At 53.4% G+C, this 20,979-nt stretch overlaps 3 protein-coding genes across 4 annotated transcripts; 2 read left to right on the top strand and 1 right to left on the bottom strand.

The window, feature by feature from the left end:
• Window positions 1–699: 699 nt before the first annotated feature.
• RHBDF1 (rhomboid 5 homolog 1) lies at window positions 700–14,034 on the top strand. 2 transcript variants are annotated; one of them, XM_067462525.1, is made up of 19 exons: window positions 700–2,965; window positions 4,204–4,354; window positions 4,550–4,752; window positions 5,471–5,575; window positions 5,913–6,126; window positions 6,336–6,542; window positions 7,516–7,638; window positions 7,745–7,914; window positions 8,145–8,408; window positions 8,520–8,631; window positions 8,828–8,902; window positions 9,085–9,246; window positions 9,356–9,459; window positions 9,580–9,643; window positions 9,915–10,009; window positions 11,782–11,857; window positions 12,903–13,003; window positions 13,120–13,273; window positions 13,351–14,034. In XM_067462525.1, the coding sequence occupies exons 2-19, from the start codon at window positions 4,235–4,237 to the stop codon at window positions 13,768–13,770; spliced, it is 2,769 nt and encodes a 922-aa protein (XP_067318626.1). In that variant the 5' UTR covers window positions 700–2,965; window positions 4,204–4,234; the 3' UTR covers window positions 13,771–14,034. The 2 variants fall into 2 exon arrangements, with proteins under 2 accessions (XP_067318626.1, XP_067318627.1); XM_067462526.1 differs by lacking the exon at window positions 5,471–5,575 and having other exon boundaries at window positions 701–2,965.
• Window positions 14,035–15,303: 1,269 nt separating this feature from the next.
• SNRNP25 (small nuclear ribonucleoprotein U11/U12 subunit 25) lies at window positions 15,304–19,399 on the bottom strand. Its single transcript, XM_060786707.2, has 5 exons — window positions 19,212–19,399; window positions 18,949–19,045; window positions 16,053–16,158; window positions 15,874–15,948; window positions 15,304–15,633 (listed from the first exon to the last, which is right to left on the bottom strand). Exons 1-5 carry the CDS (start codon window positions 19,320–19,322, stop codon window positions 15,579–15,581), a joined length of 444 nt encoding a protein of 147 aa, XP_060642690.2. The 5' UTR covers window positions 19,323–19,399; the 3' UTR covers window positions 15,304–15,578.
• Window positions 19,374–20,876, top strand: POLR3K (RNA polymerase III subunit K). The gene is made up of 3 exons (XM_060786709.2): window positions 19,374–19,484; window positions 19,577–19,664; window positions 20,427–20,876. The coding sequence occupies exons 1-3, from the start codon at window positions 19,374–19,376 to the stop codon at window positions 20,552–20,554; spliced, it is 327 nt and encodes a 108-aa protein (XP_060642692.2). The 3' UTR covers window positions 20,555–20,876.
• The last annotated feature ends 103 nt before the right edge of the window (window positions 20,877–20,979 follow it).

Raw genomic sequence — 20,979 nt, 5'->3', positions numbered from 1 at the left:
TCTATATATCTGTATCTATATATATAGATGTTCAATGTATTGTCGAGAACTTTCATGGCCGGAATCAATGGGTTGTTGTAGGTTTCTTCAGGCAATATGGCCATGTTCTTGAGCATTCTCTCCTGATAGATGCAGGTGAAACATCAGGAGAGAATGCCTTGAGAACATGGCCATATAGGCCAAAAAAACCCTACAACAACCTGTATAGATGTTCTTTGGAAGGTTTTAAACAGAGGCTGGATGGCCATCTGTCGGGGGTGCTTTGAATGCAATTTTCCTGCTTCTTGGCAGGGGGTTGGACTAGATGGCCCACAAGATCTCTTCAACACTATGACTATATCTCCACTTCTGCTCCAGGGCTTACACCACAGTGCCTTTAAAACACACACATTTTGTCTGGTCTTCCCCTATAGCGATGCACTTCCACGTTCTGCAGGTGATGTAGCCAAAGAAGAACATTAAATGTCAAGTGTCTATGTTTGATTCCCCTCCTTGTTGTGGCCTGCAGTTCCTGGAGCCAGGAAGGAAGTGAGGAAGGGCCCGGCAGCAGGGGCGCCATGATGCCCTGGGGCCCCCTGCCCAGCTGAGATGGAGGGCCGGGCCAAGCCCTTGACCTGGGAGGATCCCGTCCGGCTCTCCCTGGCAGCAGACGCTGTCTCCTCCAGGTGAGTCAAGGGCGAGCCCTGGGCCTCATTTTGCAGGGGCTGCGCTGGGACACCCAGAACCCGCCCCTGGAGCCTGCCTGTCTGGGAAATTGCCACCTGGCAAGGAAGGAAGGAAGGAAGATAAGTAAAAAGTTCGTTTTTTATAACTTTTATGTGATACTGTTTTGTGCTCATATATTGTTTGCATCATATACGACACTTGTAGTACCTTTTAAGCCTCCCTGAGTCCCTTTTGGGAGATGGTGGTGGGATATAAATAATGTTTTTATTTTATTAGGAAGGCAGCCCAGTGAGACAGGAAGAGGGCAAGGCCTCCCCTTCCCTTCCTCTTCCCCCTTTTCCTTTCCTCTTCCCTCTTCCCTTTCCTCTTCCCCTTCCTTTCCCTTCCCTCTTCCCCCTTTTCCTTTCCTCTTCCCCTTCCTTTCCCTTCCTCTTCCCTTCGTCCTTCTCTTCCAGCAAAGGCTCCTCAAAATAGCCAGCCCTGAAAGCCTCTCTGCAGAGGGGTCCTCAGACCCTGTCCAAGGACAAAGGGCCTCTGGGTTCAGAGTTCAATAATGCCCCGTTTATGTCTTAATGCCCTGTTTATGTCTTTATTCTTCAAATGGCTGAAGACAAGTGCAGTGAAAAAGTATAGGGAGTGGGGGCAGCCAGGCAGAAGGAAAGGAGTAGCCCTGGGCCTGTGCTCTTGGCCTTGGCCTGCCCGCTCTGCTGTCCTTCAGGCCATGATTTGGCCAGTGTTCCCTTGAACCCCCTCCTCCACGATCTGCAGCTGCTTCCACTGCCGGGCAAGCGCCTTCCTTCTCCACTAGGCTAAATATAACCAGGATGGAAACTGCCTCCGGCTCTGCCCAGGCCCTGAGCCCACATCTGGAGGGGGGTGGGGGTGGGGGAGGCTCCCAACCTACAGAAATGGAAGGGGTGTGTGTGTGTGTCTCCTGAGTCTGTGTGTCTGTGTGCCTTCCCTCCGGCAACATCCCCCTCCCCATAATTGCAGGGAGGAGGACATGTGTCCCGCCCCTCCCCTCCTCCTCTTGGGAGGAATGCCAGCCAGGAATCCCTCTCCACCCCAGACGGGGCGGATCCAGACGGGTAGCTAAGAATGTCCTGGGATAAAAACAGCCAGCCCTCCGCCTCCGCCATGCTGCCGCCATCCGTCTCTGGCTGCATTTCATAGCACAGGATGCCAGCGGGGGTCTCCTCTTCCCAACAGCAGCAGCAGCCAATGGGGATTTCCAGGGGAGAGAGTGGAGGAGGGAGGCCCAGGGGGCACTGGCGCTCCTTTGCCGGCCCTTCTGCTGCATTGGCCGAAGCCAAGCCTTTCCCAGGAAGCCTGACCTTCCCAAGAGGAAGAGGTCAGAACTGCAGGACCTTTGTGGGACAGAGAGGGGTCTGGCCTCAGTCCCTCTCCAGTGGGGCCTCCTCGCTTGGCTGCTTTGGGAGTGGGACTCCCCTGCAAGGAACACTCCTAAGCCCTGGCCTACCAAGGGAGGGGCCCAAAGGGGGCATCCCTGCAGGAGCTCTCTGCCCCTTTGTGCTGGGCACAGGGTCCTCCTTAGGAACAAAGAGAAGGAAAGAGTGGCTCCTTCTTTCCTCTTGCAAGAAGCTCATAAAGGTCATCTGTCAGGTCTCTCAATGGGGCATTCTTCTGCCTTCCTTCCAGGGGTGGGGCAGGGCGGATTCTGTCCATGCCAGCCTCCTCCTCAGCACAAAGGACCATTCAGGCTTTTGGGCCATTCATGACCCAGCTTCCTGTGGACAATGGGCCCTTGCAGCCTCAGGGGCGATTTGAGGGGTGGGGGAAGCCTCCTTGCATCAGTGTCTTGTCAGGCCTAGACCCACAAATTTGGGGATGCAGGCCCACCACTGCCCTCCTGCTAGACGCCCTTGAACCTGGGAACTGGGCCCTTCCTGCAAGCCCCAACTTCCATCCCAGGACAGCCCCCCAGCCCCCTCCTCTCCTGTCTTCCCTTCTCTTGGCTTCCCTTTTGGGGCTTCCGAGGGCGCATTCCTGAGGCCTGAGTCACGCCCGGCCCGCCTTCCTCCTCCTCCTGACTCCCTTCCTGCCTCCCTGCCTGCCTTCCCTCTGTGCTGCTGGGACACCCTGCTGCTCCTCCTCCTCCTCCGCTGCTCTGACCGAGGAGGAGGAGGAAGAGGCCTGCCCTCGCTGCATGGCTGCCTGGACAGACCCCACCGCAGTGCTGCCCCGCTGCCCCACACAAGCCTTGGTGCCTCCTGCCCAGGAGGCCAAGCGAGGAGGCAGAAGCAGGAGGAGCTGTGGAGGAGAGCAGAGCCGGGCCCTGGTGAGTGCCCCTCCCTTCCTGCCACAGAGAATGGGGAGGGGGCTGTGACCCCTGAGCCCTTTGAGGCCCAGCGGAAGGAAGTTGAGCCTGGTCCCTCTGCCCTCCTCCTGCCCTCCTCCTGCCCTGTCTCCCCCAGCCTAGGTCATGCTGCCCCTGACCCTTTCCCCAGGGCCTCTTGGGCCTTCTCTAGATGCCAGCAGGGGAGCCCCTTCTTACACCCCCCCCCCCTCCTGCACTCCACTTCCTTCCCTCCCTCCTTCCTTCTTTCTGTGGCAGGAAGAAACCTGGGAATTGGGAACTGGCTTTTCTGGTTCCAAGGCAAGAGCAGAGTCGGAGGGAGGAGGGGTGTGTGCAAAGACCCCCCCCCCTTTCCCACACATACACAAACTGTTTCAGGCTCTTCCTCCCCTGCCCTCATGTCCAGGCTCTCTTTCTCTTTGCATAGTTTGAACTTCATAAGCCTCTCTCCAACATATTTTTCTAAGGAGGGGATAGATTGAGGCTCCCTCCAGATGCGCCTTCCTCCTGGGGCCGATGGGAGCCCCTTCCCGCCACCTCTGGTCTTCAAAGCAGCTGTGCTTTATGAGGCAACTTGGGGCTCCTTCCTTTTGAGGGCTTGCCCAGCGAAGGAGAGCGGGGGGTCCCCTGGGTTTGGGGCGTGGGCTTCCTGGCTTCCTATTTGTGTCTGGTGTTACGATGACAGATCCAGGCTTTTGGGGCCAAGTGGCGTCTTGCCCGGAAGTGCAGCTGCGCCCTTTTCCCCAAAGCATTCTGGGGGGAGGGAAGGGGCCTCTCTTGCCCAGTGCTTCACTCTCCATTTTGCGGGGGAGGGCTCTTGGGAGCCAGGGAGGGGCCGGATCATCTCCCCCTCTTCTCTCTCCCTGCCTGGCCTTGGCTGACTCCTGACCTGATGGCCTCTGGGTTCAAGATGGGCAGCCCCATGATGGGGCCGGAAAGGCACTCTGGCCTCCCTCAGGACCCTCTACCCCCTTCTCCATAGGTTGAGAAACAGCAAGTCACTTCTGGTGTAAGATAATTGACTGTCTGCAAGGATGTTGCCTAGGGGACATCTGGATGTTTTACCATCCTGTGGGAGGCTTCTCTTATGTCCCTGCATGGGAAGCTGCAGCTGACAGATGGCAGCTCATCCCACAATCTGGATTTGAACCACTGGCCTTTCAGTCAGCAGTCCTGCTGGCACGAGGGTTTAACCCATTGTGCCACCTCCTTCTCTATAGGTGAAGCAGCAGCAGCTGCTGAGGCGGGAGGATGTCTGGGCCGCGGAGGGACAGCGCCAGCAGCCTCCAGCAGAAGAAGCCCCCGGGTCTCCGGCTGGACATCCCCCTCCCGGCCTCCGTGGGGTCCATGCAGGAGCCGGCCATGGCCCAGGTAGCGTAAGGAAAATGCCTTGGGGAACCTCCACACACCCTGTGGTCTGAGGACAAGCCCAGGCAGAACTGGGGAGCAAGGCCTTGTGAGGAGGAGCTACCACTTCCTCTTGCCCTGTGTTTCACCTCGGGGGGGGGGGGGGCTCTGAGTCCAAAATGGACGTGCCCCTGACCCACTCCTGCCCTCTGCCCTCAGGGGCCGGACCCCTCCTCCTGCTCTTCCTCTTTGGGGCTCCCCTGGCAGCAGCAGCAGCAGCAGCAGCCCTCCCGGCGCCCGCCCTTCCTGCGCAGTGTCAGCATGCCCTCCGATAACAACCACCGCCTCCCGTCTCCCTGCAGTGAGGGCCGGCGGAGGATGGAGCTCCAGCGCCACGCCTCCATCACACAGACCATCCGCAGGTAGGGCAGCGGAGGGAGAAGGGACCCAAGAGGGGGAGGCTTTTCTCTCACTGTCCAGGCTGGGGACCACAGGGGATGGGGTTTTGTTATGGCTAGGAGCAGCACCCTATTGGCCCTCCATTCACTCCACCTGTGCAGGTGTAGGTGCCCCAAGGGAGGGATGGCATCTGGAGGAGGTAATCTGTCCATGGGGACCTGGGAGGGAGAGACCTGTCAGTCATTATAATATTATAATGTAATGCAATATAATACAAATAATAATAATAATAATAATAATAATATGATATTATAATTATATATTTATGTTACATGTAATATTAATAATAATAATGCAATATAATGGTATAGTACAGTATAGTATACTGATATTACTGATATACTGATATTGTACTATGCTAATAATATAATATATTGTATGTATATATATCTTGTAAGCCACTCTGAATCCCCTTTGGGGTGAGAAGGGTGGCATATAAATGTCGTAAATAAATAAATAACGCTCAGCCCCTGAACATGATGCCTCCAGAAGAAGAACGGCACCTCGTTGCCTCTCAAAAGCAGAGCTAACAGGGAATGTGGCACATATAAAAGGATTGCACTGGGGCAGGAATACATGGAGCAAGTTGCCCACCCACCCCAAAGGCCTCTCTCTGCCCAGAAGCCCTCACCTGCCTCTGCCCCCCTTTGTTCGCTCAGCGCTCTCTCGTCTTTGCGGCAGGCAGGTGCACTTTGAGATGACCCAGACCCTGCCCTCTGGGGGGCGCCAGGTGGGGGGCAGGCAGCCCCTGAGGAAGCGCCACTCCCTGCCCAGAACCCTCCTCAGGTACCGGCTGGCTGCAGTGATGCTGTGCACCCCAATCACCTCGGTGCATGTGTGTGTCCAGTGCATGGGGGCCCTTGGCAGCCTTGCTCCACTGCCATGCCCTTCACCTGCAGCACCTAGCCCTTCCCCACTTGCATTCTGTTTTGGACTACCATTGACCCCTGTACTGTGAACCCCCTTCCCAAAAAAGCCCTGCTAACGAGGAATCTTCCAGGATGCTGCCCTGATGCAGGTGCCACTAACCATGAGACCAAACAAACATGACTGGCAGCCATCTTGGGGCCTGATGCCAGGGGTCCACCAGAGTCTTCCTGAATGCCTGTCCTTCTCCTCTCAGGGGTACAGCGGACTGGTTTGGGATCAGCAAGGAGAGCGACACCACGCAGAAATGGCAGCGGAAGAGCCTGCGCCACTGCAGCCTGCGCTACGGGAAGCTGAAGCCCCAAGTCATCCGGGAAATGGACCTCCCCAGCCAGGACAACCTCTCCCTGGCCAGCACCGAGACACCACCCCCACTCTACGTGGGCCCCTGCCATCTGGGCATGCAGCGGGTAAGGGGATAGCTATGGAGTTAGGTGCTGGGGGCAGGAGGTAGGAAACATGGCTTGGTGGACACTCCCCCCTCCTTCTATGGAGGCCTTGGAGAGAGATGCAGGCCACTCAGTCCAAGCCAGCCTCTGAAGAGGAGGTCTGGCAGGCGGAGATCTATGCTGGGACCCCCTTCCTCCAATCCTGACCTCTGCCCTCTCTTTGTGGGCAGATCGTTGACCCTCTGGCGCGAGGGCGGGCCTTCCGGATGGCAGAGGAGAGTGACGGCTACAGCGCCCCCCATACGCCCATCACACCTGGGGGTGCCTCCCTCTGCTCCTTCAGCAGCTCCCGCTCGGGGTTCAGCCGCTGGCCGCGCAGACGCAAGCGGGAGTCTGTGGCCAAGATGAGCTTCCGGGCCGCAACCGCCCTCATGAAGGTAAATGCACTGGGGGTTGGGTTGGTGAGTGGGTGGATGATGGCAGGGCCCCTGGTCTGAGTCCAGGAGGGAGGGAGCAGTGCAAAGGGACTGTATTTTAATTTTATTTTGTATTTTAATTACAAAAATGTGAGTCAAGCACTGAAAGGGTTACATGGGCGCAATGACTCGGCAAAAACAGCAGTTGACTATTAGCAGGTGTGCCTGTAGCTTAGTACACCTCAGTGTTAGTTGCCTTCAATCTGAGATAAGCCTTGGTATGAGGAGGCCTCAGTATGAGAAGGCTCCACTGTTAGTTGCTCTCAGTATGAAGAGGCTTCAGACTGAGAGAGGCCTCAGTGTGAGGTAAACCTCAGAGTTAGTAGGCCTCAGTGTGTGAGAGGCCTGGTGTGAGAAGGCTTCAGTGAGAGAAGTCCCAGGTTGAAGGCCTTGCATGTAAAGCTCCAGTGCTGTGTGTAAAAGGCTACTGTGCTAAGCTCCTGTGTAAGTTTAGTGTGAGAAGAAGCTCTGTGAGAGCAAAGCTTTTTATCTTCATGAGAAAGCAGCCCAGCGTGGAAGCAAAGAAGGAAGTATTAAAAACTTTATGTTATGGAAACCTTGTTCTTGTCAATAGTGCAACCATATTATTTTGCTATAAAGAAAAGCCTTCTATGGAAAATATAACATAAATTACTCTGCTACACATTTATAAGAAGGGTCTGTTGTTAATAAGCCCACTCGCCCCAAAACTGTGTCCCATCCTTCTCTTACCACCTTTCCCTTCCTACCTTCCTTGCCATTTTGTTCTCCCTCCCTCCCCCTACTTTCTTCCTTCCTTCCTTCCCCTCACTCCCTTCTCTTTCCTTTCCTTTCCTCTCCCTATTCCTTCACTTTTCCTTCCCTCCCTCTTCCTTCTTCATCTCCCTCTTCTTCCATTCTTTCTGTTCCTCCTCCCCTCCCTCCCTCTCTTACTTCCTTCTTCCCTTTCTTCCAGGGCCGCTCCGTGAAGGAGGTCTCCCTCCGCCGCGCCCGGCACCGCAGCTTCACCCCGGCCAGCTTTTTGGAAGAGGACACAGTGGACTTTCCGGACGAACTGGACACCTCCTTCTTTGCTCGGGTAGGAATAAGCGGAAGGGGAGGAGGAGGAGGATAAAGAGGAAGGCCATTGAGCCTGCTGATCTCCTGGCCTTTCTCTGCCGCTGACCCTCCGCTCTCCTGCCCAGGAAGGAGTCCTCCAGGAAGAGCTCTCCACCTGCCCCGACGAGGTCTTTGAGTCGCCCTCCGAAGCAGCCATCAAGGAGACGGAAGTGAAGCTCCCGCCACCGGAGGAGCAGCCGGCCCTGACTGGGGGCGCCTTGGACCGGAGCGAACTGGAGAGGAGCCACCTCCTGCTGTGAGTCCCCGGGAGGGGGATCCATTTGGAAGGGGTAATTAGGGAGAGAGGCTCCACAAGCACAAAAGCTCCATCCGTTGATGAGAAGGAAGCCCCAGCCCACTGATACCGTCTCCAGAGGTCCAGCTGTGTGTGTGGGTTGAGGGGGAGGGGCTCTCTGTGGCTGCTTCTTCGGCTCTCTGTGGATCCCCTCCCCCTCAATGGCTGCCCCTTGCTCTGTCTGTCTTTAGCCCCTTGGAGCGTGGCTGGCGGAAGCAGAAGGAGGGTGCTGCCGCCTTGGTGCCGCCACAGCCCAAGGTGCGCCTGAGGCAGGAGGTAGTAGCGCTGGGGCTGCAGCGGCGCGGGCAGCGCATCACGGTCCCTGTCCGCAAGCTCTTTGCCAAGGAGAAGCGCCCCTACGGCTTGGGCATGGTGGGCCGGCTGACCAACCGCACCTACCGCAAGCGCATTGACAGCTTTGTCAAGCAGCAGATTGAGGACATGGATGACCATCGGTAGGTTGTGGGGCATGGCAGGGGTGGTCTGGTATGTGTGTGTGTGTTGGGGGGGGGGGGGTGGTTGCCTCTCTAGCTGGGTCTGAGCCTCTGCTTCCTCTCGTCCCGAAGGCCATTCTTCACCTACTGGGTCACCTTCGTCCACTCCCTCATCACCATCCTGGCCGTCTCCATCTACGGCATTGCGCCCGTGGGCTTCTCCCAGCATGAGACGGTGGACTCGGTGAGCGAGTTGGGGAGCAGCAGCAACAGGAAGGGTGCCATCAACCCTCCACTTCCCCCAAAGTGGTCATGGGAAGCCAGTTGGGGGTGAGGGAACCCCTTCTGTGGGAGCGGCAGTCTTTCTGGCCTCTTTCCACTTCCTACTCCTTCAATTATTTGCTCAAGGTGGGCTCTGACCTCTTTCTCCTTCCCGGTAGGTCTTGAGAAACCGTGGGGTTTATGAGAATGTGAAGTACGTCCAGCAGGAGAACTTCTGGATCGGGCCCAGTTCGGTGAGTGTCCTTGGCCCCATATATTCCCTTCCTGGAGTCCCAGGAGGAGAAGGAGGAAGAGGGGGAATAGGACGCTAGTAGCACCTACCACTAAGCCCTGGGGTCTTTCTCCTTTCCTGCCAATAAGGCTGCTGCCCCTGATGCTTGTCTGACTGCTCGCTCGCCCACCCTTCCCTCCCCAGGAGGCCCTCATCCACCTGGGTGCCAAGTTCGCTCCCTGCATGCGCCAGGACCAGCAGGTACACAGCTTCATCAGCGCCGCCCGCGAGAAGGAGAGGCATTCAGCCTGCTGCGTGCGCAACGACAAGTCCGGCTGCGTCCAGACAGCTGAGGAGGAGTGCTCTGTGAGTGACCCTTCCTCTGTGGATATTTGGATGAGGGTCCCTCTCTCTCCCTCCCGCTGGATGGGAGGCCCCTTTCTGGCCACTCAACCCACACCTGTTTCGTTTGCAGTCCACTCTGGCTGTCTGGGTGAAGTGGCCTGGCCACCCTAGCGCCCCTCCCCTGCTGGCAGGAGACAAGCGGCAGTTTGGGTCAGTCTGCCACCAAGATCCCAGGTAGGAGCCCTGCGGCCAAAGGGAGGGGGGGGGCAGCTGGGAAGCCCCTCTACTTTCCAGCCTTTGTCCTTGGTCCCATGGACCTTGGCGCCCCATGAACGGACACCCTCTGTTCCATAGGGTCTGCGAGCAGCCGGCCTCCATGGATCCACACGAGTGGCCTGACGACATCACCAGGTGGCCGGTAAGGGAATCTGGGGTGGGCCCTTTGAGTAGAAGCAGACCCTCCACATCCACTGGGCTCTTGTTCATTAGAGCCTCCGGAAATTGGAGCAATTGGGGAGTGAGGAGGGCCTTCCTGGCCTTCTGCTGGGAGGCCACTGGGATTGAGACGTGCCCCCCCCCCCCCCCCCAGTGCAGCCTTCAGGGTGTCCACTCCACATATGCTCTCACTCTCCTCTGTACTCAGAGGCAGGGAGGGGATCCTGAGGGTCTTGGCTCTCCTCCTTCTTCAGATCTGCACCAAGAACAGCGCCGGGAACCGCACCAACCACCTGCACATGGATTGCGTGATCACAGGCCGACCCTGCTGCATCGGCACCAAGGGAAGGTAGGGGAGGGGCCTGGAGGGGAGGGGGCCACCACTGACCGGGAAGCACCTGTTGGGCAAGTGGGCTTATTAACAAAAGACCCTCGCCATAAATGCACAGCAGAGTAACTTAGCAGCAGCAGTGTGACCCAGCACCAATAGCCCAAGTGATAAAAACAAAAACATACAAACCAATGTTATATCTTCCTTAGAAGGAGTTTTTTTATAGCAAAATAATATTTTCAAAAACACTACTTATAAAAACAAAATTTCCATGACACAAAGTTCAACCTTCACATATGACAGTCTTCTCATACCGAGGCTTACCTCAGACAGTGAGGCCTTCTGTCACAGGCCTACCTCACACTGTGGGGCCTTCTTACAGACTGAGACCTTTCTCTCACTTTGTTTTGTTGTGTCAGGAGCAACTTGAGAAACTGCAAGTTGCTTCTGGTGTGAGAGAATTGGCTGTCTGCAAGGACGTTGCCCAGGGGACGCCTGGATGATTTGTGGGAGGCTTCTCTCATGTCCCCGCATGAGGAGCTGGAGCTGCCAGAGGGAGCCCATCTGCCTTTCCCTGGATTCGAACCTACTAAGCTACAGGCGCACCTGCTTATATAGCACTATGGATATATTGTTTATTATTAATATTTCTGGCAGCACCTTCTTCTGCTGGGTGAGAAAGGCCCCAAGGGCTTGGCACAGACTCTGCTTGCCTGGATGGGCCCCTCAATCTTTTTCAATGCTGCTTGAAATGCATTTATAATTAAATATTTTATATTACATGTAATGGGCCCCCCGGTGGTGCAGTGGGTTAAAGCACTGAGCTGCTGAGCTTGTTGACCAAAAGGTCACAGGTTCAATTCCAGGGAGCGGCGTGAGCTTCCGCTTTCAGCCCTAGCTTCTGCCAACCTAGCAGTTCGAAAACATGCAAATGTGAGTAGATCAATAGATACCGCTCCGGCGGGAAGGTAACGGCGCTCCATGCAGTCATGCTGGCCACATGACCTTGGAGTTGTCTATGGACAACGCTGGCTCTTCGGCTTAGAAATGGAGATGAGCACCACACCCCAGAGTCAGGGGACAACCTTTACCTTTACCATACATGTAATATTACTAATAATATTACAATCTAATGGTATAGTATAATATAGTAATATATAATACTGATATTGTACTATGGTAATAATATATTGTATGTATATATATATGGCTGATGAAACTGTTTCCCTGTTTTAATGATGGCTTATGTGTTGTTAATTATGCTTTTATGTCTAATTGTGGTTTTAATTTTGTAATTTGTTACGTAATGGCTTTGGAATGGGGCCCATTGTAAGCCGTCCTGAGTCCCGTTCCCCCCCTTGGGGGTTGAGAAGGACGGGATAGAAATGTGAGAAATAATACATAATAATAAATATTACTAATAATATTACAATCTAATGATATAGTACAATACAATAATATATAATACTGATATTGTACTATACTAATTATATTATTAGCATAGTACAATATCAGTATTATATATTATTGTATTGTTAATATATAATATATATTGTGTGTGTATATCTTGTAAGCTGCTCTGAGACCCCTTCAGAGTGAGAAGGGTGGCATCTAAATGTCATAAATACACAAATAAATAAATGTCCTCCAAGGGTTTCCTGGGTGGGAATCAGGCCCAAGCCTTGACTGATGGCTATCTGCTCCAGGACTGAACCAGACCTTGCTGTGTGCCCCCCCCCCCCCCCCGCCCACCAAGTGCCCTATTTGACTTTCCACCTCCCTCTTCCCAGGTGTGAGATCACTTCAAGGGAGTACTGCACCTTCATGCATGGCTACTTCCACGAAGAGGCCACCCTCTGCTCCCAGGTATGCGTCCTTCCCCTCCACTCTCTCCCAAGCCTTGAGCCCTACCTCAGTGTTTCTCAGCCTTCCTAATGCTGTGACCCCTTAGTAGAGTTCCTCAAGTTGTGGTGACCCCCAAACATAACATTTTTGTTGCTACTTCATAACTGTAATTTTGCTACTGTTATGAATCATAATGTAAACATCTGATATGCAGGAGGTATTTTCAAATCCCAAATACCCGATATGCCCAAATTTGAATACTGGTGGGGTTGGGGGTGATTGATTTTGTCATTTGGGAATGTTGGAGTTCTGGGATTTATAGTTCACCTAAAATCAAAGAGCCTTCTGAACTCCACCAATGATGGAATTTAATCAAACTTCGCACACAGAATTCCCATGACCAAGAGAAAATACTGGGAGGGTCTGGTGGACATTGACCTTGAGTTTTTGGAGTTGTAGTTCACCTACACCCAGTGGACTCAAACAAAGGTGGATCTGGACCAAACTTGGCACAAATACTCAATATGCCCAAATGTGAACACTGGTGGAGTTTGGGGAAAATAGACCTTGACATTTGGGAGTTGTAGTTGTTGGGATTTATAGTTCACCCACAATGAAATAGCATTCTGAACCCCACCAATGATAGAATTGGACCAAACTTCCCACACAGAACCCCCATGACCAACAGAAAATACTATGTTTTCTGATGGTCTTTGGTGACCCCTCTGACACCCCCTTGCGACCCCCACAGGGGTCCCGACCCCCAGGTTGAGAAACACTGCCCTACTTAAAAGAATCCCACACCTTGTGTGACTATGGAGCAGAACAGACAACTCTGCATCTGTATGCTTGTCCTCTATGCTTTGCCTCATGTACAGAGGAAGAATGGTTGGAGGCTACAGACAATGCCATTGCTGTTGCCCGTTTTTGGTCAAAAAATATTTAGCCACCTGCACTCCTATCTTTATCAGTTTTATACTAATTTATGCAATGCTTTTGATATGAAATAAATAAATAAATAAATGAGCCCTGCGGATTCTGAGCCTGCGCTCTGCCTCCTCTGCAGGTGCACTGCATGGATGATGTCTGTGGCCTCCTGCCCTTCCTCAACCCAGAGGTCCCGGACCAGGTTTACCGGTTGTGGCTCTCCCTCTTCCTTCATGCAGGGTAAGGCTGGCTCTTCCCTTTCCCCTTTTAATCCTTGGTGGTCCTGGGAGGGTTGTCTTGTGGGACTTGGCACGGCCATTTCTGGTCACAGCCCCCTCTGCTCTCTCTCTCTCTAGGGTCCTGCACTGCCTGGTGTCCGTCTGCTTCCAGATGACCATCCTGCGGGACTTGGAGAAGCTGGCTGGCTGGCACCGCATCTCCATCATCTACCTGCTGAGCGGCATCACAGGAAACCTGGCCAGCGCCATCTTCTTGCCGTACCGGGCGGAGGTGGGTCTTGTGAAGGGGGGAGGACAAGTCTCATTTCAGGCCCAGCCCTTTAACCCCTGCGCCCTCCCCCTCCTCAGGTGGGTCCAGCCGGGTCCCAGTTTGGCATCCTGGCCTGCCTCTTTGTGGAGCTCTTCCAGAGCTGGCAGATCCTGGCGCGCCCCTGGAGGGCCTTCCTCAAGCTGCTGGCGGTGGTGCTCTCCCTCTTTGCCGTTGGGCTCCTGCCTTGGATCGACAACTTTGCCCATATCTGCGGCTTCGTCAGCGGCCTCTTCCTCTCCTTCGCCTTCCTGCCTTACATCAGCTTTGGGAGGTTCGACCTCTACCGCAAGCGCTGCCAGATCCTGGCCTGCCAGCTGGTCTTTGCAGGGCTCCTGGCCGGCCTGGTGGTGCTCTTCTACGTCTTCCCCCTCCGCTGCCAGTGGTGCGAGCTCCTCACCTGCCTGCCTTTCACGGACAAGTTCTGCGAGAAGTACGAGCTGGACGCCCAGCTCCACTGAGGGACACAGACCCAAACGCCTCCCGAAAGGCCCCCCTCCGACTTGCACTTGCCTTATCTCACCGACCGGGCCCTCCCTCCCTCTCTCCCTCCTCCTCCTCTGACCAGGGAGGGCCCCTGCCTTGTCCGGCTCAGCCAGACCCTCCTCTGCTGCCATCTTTTTATTACCACTAATTCCAAAGTGGCCTTTTTAATGAGATTTATTACGTGTTGCCCAGGTGGCGATTAAATACACACAAGGTAGCGTTTTAGCTACATTTACAAACTTCTGGAGTGTACTCTTGGATCTTACTATCAACAAAAGAGACTCAAATTCAGGTCAAACCCCAAGCGCTTCACTCTCCCACCTGCCAACTATTCAATGCACAAAAATGTAGGGCTTCGCTATTTATTTTTTCATGTCATGAGTGACTTGAGAAACTGCAAATCGCTTCTGGTGTGAGAGAATTGGCCGTCTGCAAGGACGTTGCCCAGGGGACGCCCGGATTTTTTTTTTAATGTTTTACCATCGTTGTGGGAGGCTTCTCTCATATCCCCGCATGGAGAGCTGGAGCTGACAGAGGGAGCTCATCCATGCTGTCCTCAAAACTACTATATTTGTGTCCAGGCTTCTCTCATTTCCCTGCATGGAGAGCTAGAGCTGACAGAGGGAGCTCGTCCACGCTCTCCCCAAATTCGGATCTCTGACCTGTCAGTCTTCAGTCCTGCCAACACAAGGGTTTAACCCATTGTGCCACCGGGGGCTCCTTGCAGTACAATAATACCAATAATCCTCAAAACGGCTACCTTTGTGTCCAGGCTTCTCTCATGTACCTGCGTGGAGAGCTGGAGCTGACAGAGGGAGCTCATCCGCTCTCCCCAGATTTGAACTTGCGACCTGTCGGTCTTCAGTCCTGCTGACACAAGGGTTTAACCCACTGGTTCTCAACCTGTGGGTCCCCAGATGTTTTGCCCTTCAACTCCCAGAAATCCTCACAGCTGGTAAACTTGCTGCGATTTCTGGGAATGGTAGGCCAAAACACCTGGGGACCCACAGGTTGAGAACCACTGGTTTAACCTATTACGCCACCGGGGGCTCCTTGAAGTACAATAATACTAATAATCCTCAAAATGACTATATTTGTGTCCAGGCTTCTCTCATGTCCCTGTATGGAGAGCTGGAGCTGACAGAGGGAGCTCATCCACGCTCTCCCCAGATTCAAACCTGCAACCTGTCAGTCTTCAGTCCTGCCAGCACAAGGGTTTAACCCATTGCACCACTGGGAGCTCCTTCACTATGAAAACACCTCCCCAAGTGCTACTGGGTTACTGATTGAAAGAGCATGTGTTGAGGGGACTTCCTGGTGGGAGGGGCTTAGCATAGCCTTGGTCTTCTATGGGGGGAGCGCTGGCCAAAGCCCACAGAGCTACGCTTGACCCAAAGCAACATTCTTAGCAGTCATAGAATTGGGGCTTCCTTCTCAGCTTGGCTTTCTGCGACCACCCTAACCCTCTACAACAACTTGGGATTCTGTATAAAAGTGTAAACAAGCAGTTACTACTCAAGCTTTATTACAAATCCAACAGATGATGCTTAATCCCTTGCACCCACCCTCTGGCCAGCACTGGTCAGGAAGGCTCCCAGCCCCGTTCAGGGAGAGGGACCTGGCCCTGCCCTCCAAACGGAGAAAGGCAGGCAGGCAGGTGCCTCTGGTCCCCTGGTTAGTACCTGGGCTTCAGGGGCTCATGGGAAGCCTCCCCTCGGATGCTCCTATAGTTCCCAAGAGGGCCTCTTTCCCTTCAAGGCCATGCAGAGGCTTGCCTGGGGACTCACTTCCGGATCTTTTTCACAAAGGTGACTTCATCCCGGTTGCGGATGCCATACCTGGGGAAAACGTTGTGCACATTAGGACTCCTCCTCTCCCAGGGACTCAGGCCCTCAGAAAGGCCCACAAAGAGGGTGGCAAGGCAAAGGGGGTGAAGGACTGCAGCCAGAAGCCTCGGGCACCTCCTTCCTCAGCACGTAGCACACCTGCCCCCCACCTGGCTGAGCCTGGTCCCACTGCAAGCAGGCCAGAGTATGGGCATGGGATCCACAAGGGGTACCAGGGCACCACAGACTCACTCTCTCAGCTTCTTCCGGTCGTCTGTCAGCTTCTCTCCACCGAAGGTCAGGCAGTAGGTGCGCCACAGGTATTTCCTGTCAGGTAGGGAGGAGAGGCTTAAGGACAAGGAGGAGGGGTGGAGCTGGCTCTGCCTGACCTTGCCCCCTCCCCTCTCCTGCCCCACGGAAGCAGGACCCACCAGCTGATGTGCTGGATGCCCCCCTCACGCTCCTGCCGCAGCTGCACAAACCGCCGGAGGGCCCTCTTCAGGTCCAGGATGCTGGCATTCTGCACCACCACCACCGCTGAAAGGAGAGAGGGAGTATTTAGTATTTATTTATTTCAAACACTTGTACCCCGCCCTTCTCAACCCCCGTAGGAGGACTCAGGGCGGCTTATAGCCAGCACAATTAGATGCCCCAACAAACGAGAATACATACAGTAATTACATATGAATGATACAGTGTGTAAAGTAAGTAAAACTGATAAGTGAGTAAAACTTTATTTCTATCCCACCCTATCTCCCCAAGGGGACTCAGGGCGGCTCACAACAAACAAGGCAGTTCAATGCCATAAAAAATACAACAAATTCAAGAAGACAATACAACACATTCAACAATCATACAAATCAAAACAGAAGCAATAATAATAATAATAATAATAATAATAATATAAATGCTCTGTGCATAATGAGTACCTTAAAAACAAAACAATCAATGAACGAAATCCACCAAATTTGGCAACAAAACATCTCACAACACAAGGAGTGACCGTCACTCAAAAATTATGATTTTGTCATTTGGGAGTTGTATTTGCTGGGATTTATAGTTCACCTACAATCAAAGAACATTCTGAACTTCATCAACGATGGAATTGAACCAAACTTGGCACACAGAATTCCCGTGACCAACAGAAAATACTGGAAGGGTTTGGTGGGCATTGACCTTGAGTTTGGGAGTTGTAGTTCACCTACATCCAGAGATCACTGTGGACCCAAACAATGATGGATCTGGACCAAACTTGGAACAAATATTCAGTATGCCCAAATGTGAACACTGGTGGAGTTTGGGGAAAATAGACCTTGACATTTGGGAGTTGTAGTCACTGGGATTCACAGTTCACCTATAATCAAAGAGCATTCGGAACCCCACAAATGACAGAATCGGGCCAAACTTCCCATACAGAACCCCCATGACCAACAGAAAATACTTAAGGCCATCCAAGGCCATTTTCCAGATCAACAGACTGGGCCACAGCAACGAGTGGCAGGGGACAGCTAGTAATATATATATATATATGCCAGCAATGACTTGAGGAACTGCAAGTCGCTTCTGGTGTGAGAGAATAGGCCGTCTACAAGGACGTTGCCCAAATGTTTTATCATCTTGTGGGAAGGTTCTTTCATGTCCCTGCATGGGAAGCTGGAGCTGACAGACGGGAGCTCACACCACTCCCTGGATTCGATCCACCGACCTTTCGGTCAGCAATCCTGCTAGCACAAGGGTTTAACCCAGAGGTCCTCAAACTTTTTAAATCTTAGGGCCAGGTCAAAGTCCCTCAAACTGTTGGCGGGCCGGATTATAATTTCATAGAATCATAGAATCAAAGAGTTGGAAGAGACCTCATGGGCCATCCGGTCCAACCCCCTGCCAAGAAGCAGGAATATTGCATTCAAAGCACCCCTGACAGATGGCCATCCAGCCTCTGTTTAAAAGCTTCCAAGAAGGAGCCTCCACCACACTCCGGGGCAGAGAGTTCCACTCAAGAACATGAATGAATTCCTACGCACAATGAACATATCTTATTTGTAGTGCAAAAAACACTTAAAAACAATACAGTAATTAAAATGAAGAACAATTTTAACAAATGTAATCTTATTCGTATTAAAATTTATTTTTATTTACAGTATTTATATACTGCCTTTCTCACCCAGCCCTGGGGGGACTTCAATGGGAAGTGTGGGCCTGCTTTTGGCTGATGAGATAGGATTGCTGTTGTTATTGTGTGCTTTCAACACGTTTCAGACTGAGGTTGACCCTGAGCGAGAGCCAGGTAAATAACCTTGGAGGGCCGTATCTGGCTCCCTGGCGTTAGTCTGAGGACCCCTGGTTTAACCCATTGCACTGCCGACAGCTCTAATAACAAGTTAAAACAATATCAATAAAACAAGGGCTCAGGGTCGGGAGAAAAAACTCTTGTCTGTTTCAGGCAGTAAGCAGCCAGACCTTGAAACTGCACGGCCATTAAATGCTAATCAAGGTGGCCAATTGCAACCTTCCCACCTGCCTGAAACAGACAAGAGTTTTTTCTCCCACCCTGGGCATTATTCCACAGATATATAATCCCCATTTTCCTAGTTTTCCAACAGACCTCCCCACCTCTGAGGATGCTTGCCATAGATGTGGGCGAAACGTCAGGAGAAATTGTACTATACCATTATATTGTAATAATATTAGTAATATTACATATAAAATATATTAAATATATAATAATAACAGTAGTAGTATGTTATAGGAGGGAAGGAGGAGAGAGCAGGAGAGGCGCCTCACTATTTGGGCCACTAGGCCCCGCCCACAGAGGGCCTCACCATTTGGGCCATTAGACCCCGCCCACGCCTCTGAGGCCCCGCCCACGCCTCTAGGCCCCGCCCACAGAGGGCATTACTATTTGGGCCATTAGACCCCGCCCACGCCACTGAGGCCCCGGACACACATCTAGACCCCCGCCCACAGAGGGCTTCACTATTTGGGCCACTAGACCCCGCCCACGCCTCTAGGCCCCGCCCACGCCTCTAGGCCCCGCCCACAGAGGGCGTCACTATTTGGTCCACTAGGCCTCGCCCACACCCCTGAGGCCCCGTCCACGCCTCTAGGCCCCGCCCACAGAGGGCATTACTATTTGGGCCATTAGACCCCGCCCACGCCTCTGAGGCCCTGCCCACGCCCCTAGGCCCCGCCCACAGAGGGGCCCCACTATTTGGGCGATTAGACCCCGCCCACGCCTCTGAGGCCCCGCCCACGCCTCTGAGCCCCGCCCACAGAGGCGCCTCACTATTTGGGCCACTAGGCCCCGCCCACGCCTCTCCTGGCACTTACGCATTGGTGCCTCGGGGGCGTCGGCTCTGCGCACGCGCACTGTCATGGCTTGCCCGTACTCCAGCGCCACTTGCGAGCTGATCTCCTCGGGGGTCACCTGGGAGATAGGGAGAGAGGGAGCGGGTGAATGACAGGCCCATGTCCCGCCCTTCATCGTATGCCCCGCCCCTTTATTATCAGGCTCCGCCCCTTCTATGTTGCCCACAAACAATGCCCCGCCCCCTTCTCTGTAGGCCACGCCTCCCGCCCAGTGCCCAGCCCACCTGAACTGGGAGGTCACAGAGCAGCGGGTCCTGGACCAGTCGGGCGAGTCCTTCCTGCCAGAGCTCCAGCACGTCCGCGTGTGCTTCCTCCTCCTCCTCTTCCTCCTCCATCACGCTTCCGGTTTGTGAGGGGAGAGCGGAAACGGAAGGTGAGGAGAGAGGATGCTGCTGTTCTGCCCGGCCTGCGGGAACGTCCTGGTGGCCGAAGAGGGGCCGCGCTGCCACCGCTTCGCCTGCACTACGTGCCCCTACGTCCGCAACGTCACGCGCAAGGCACGTCAAGGGGCGGGGCCGCTCCCTCTCTCCTTCCCTCCCTCCTCCTCCTCGGCCTTCGCTCACCTTTCCCCCCCTCTTTCCGTTGCTAGGTAACAAGCCGGCGCTACCCGAAGCTGAAGGAAGTGGACGACGTGCTGGGCGGGGCCGCGGCCTGGGAGAACGTGGACTCCACGGCAGGTGCGTCACCGAAAGGGGCGGGGCCTGGGAGAGCGAGGGGGCGGGGCTAGGGTTAGCAAGTTTAGTAGCTCAGTGGTTTAACCCACTGTGCCACCATTGGCTCCATTAATAATGATAATAATAAGGATAAGATATTAATGATTGAAGAGGAACAACTGGAAAAGCTGACACAATATGATTTAAAGATTAAACTCTGGTACAAGCAAATCCAGGTGGTCTCAGTGATCGGCACACTGGGTGCAGTGCCTAAGACCTTGGCCTGCACTTAAACACAATCGGTGCTGACAAAATTACTATCTGCCAGCTGTAAAAAAGCCACCCTACCTCTGAGGATGCTTGCCATAGATGCAGGTGAAACATCAGGAGAAAATGCTTCTAGAAAATGGACATATAGCCCAAAAAAACCTACAACAACCCAATTAATAATAATAATAGAACTGCAAAGACTCTGGCACAAACCAGTCAAGGTGGTCCCAATGGTGATCGGCACACTGGGTGCAGTGCTTAAAGACCTTGGCCTGTACTTAAACACAATTGGGCTGACAAAATTACCATCTGCCAGCTGCAAAAGGCCACCCTACTTGGATCTGCACGCATTATTCGCTGATACATCACACAGTCCTGGACACTTGGGAAGTGTCGACGTGTGATCCAATAAAACAGCCAGCAGAGTATTTGCTGTGGACTCATCTTATTGTATTTCTAATAATAATAATAATAATATAATTTTATATTTACAATAATTCCTTCCTTGCCCCACAGAGCCCTGTCCCAAGTGTGAGCACCCGCGCGCCTTCTTCATGCAGCTCCAGACGCGCTCTGCCGACGAACCCATGACAACCTTCTACAAGTGCTGCAGTCCCCAATGTGGGCACCGATGGCGGGACTGAGGGCGCAGGGTTCAGGTGGGGCCAGGGCCTCCAACCCTTCCTACCTCTAAGCCAGTGGTTCCTAACCTGTGTTCCGTGGACCACCAGTGGTTCGCAAGAACTAAAATATGTTCCACGGCCTCACTGTTACTGCAACATTGCAATGAGAGCTAATGGTCGTGAAACCCTCTTATAGTGCCGATACTTATTAAATATGGTTTTCTGTGAGCAAGCAGATGGCGACTACTGGATGGCATACGTTCTGTATCAGAAATTAGAGCTGATGTGGTCTATCCAATGCAATTATCTGAATCAGCACCCCAAATAAACAAACCGAACCTAATGTTGACCAAAAACTGATTCGTAACCCTTTTGGTACTAATGTTGGAGAGTGGTCCCTAGTCAAAGTGGTCCCTAGTCAAATAAAGTTTGGGAACTATTGCTCC

The sequence above is a fragment of the Anolis sagrei genome, chromosome Y, assembly GCF_037176765.1.
Source record: "Anolis sagrei isolate rAnoSag1 chromosome Y, rAnoSag1.mat, whole genome shotgun sequence".
NCBI classification, from domain to species: domain Eukaryota; kingdom Metazoa; phylum Chordata; class Lepidosauria; order Squamata; family Dactyloidae; genus Anolis; species Anolis sagrei.
This window is presented reverse-complemented; position numbering and strand designations above follow the sequence as displayed.

Bases quoted from the DNA above. Each gene is read 5' to 3' on its own strand.
- POLR3K (XM_060786709.2), top strand. From the start codon at position 19,374: ATGCTGCTGTTCTGCCCGGCCTGCGGGAACGTCCTGGTGGCCGAAGAG. The intron at 19,485-19,576 runs GCACGTCAAGGG...TTCCGTTGCTAG, and splicing joins TCCGCAACGTCACGCGCAAG to GTAACAAGCCGGCGCTACCC. The intron at 19,665-20,426 runs GTGCGTCACCGA...CTTGCCCCACAG, and splicing joins GAACGTGGACTCCACGGCAG to AGCCCTGTCCCAAGTGTGAG.
- SNRNP25 (XM_060786707.2), bottom strand. From the start codon at position 19,322: ATGGAGGAGGAAGAGGAGGAGGAGGAAGCACACGCGGACGTGCTGGAG. The intron at 16,159-18,948 runs GTAAGTGCCAGG...CTCTCCTTTCAG, and splicing joins CGCCCCCGAGGCACCAATGC to CGGTGGTGGTGGTGCAGAAT. The intron at 15,949-16,052 runs GTGGGTCCTGCT...CCTACCTGACAG, and splicing joins GGCATCCAGCACATCAGCTG to GAAATACCTGTGGCGCACCT.
- RHBDF1 (XM_067462525.1), top strand. From the start codon at position 4,235: ATGTCTGGGCCGCGGAGGGACAGCGCCAGCAGCCTCCAGCAGAAGAAG. The intron at 7,915-8,144 runs GTGAGTCCCCGG...GTCTGTCTTTAG, and splicing joins GAGAGGAGCCACCTCCTGCT to CCCCTTGGAGCGTGGCTGGC. The intron at 9,460-9,579 runs GTAGGAGCCCTG...TCTGTTCCATAG, and splicing joins GTCTGCCACCAAGATCCCAG to GGTCTGCGAGCAGCCGGCCT.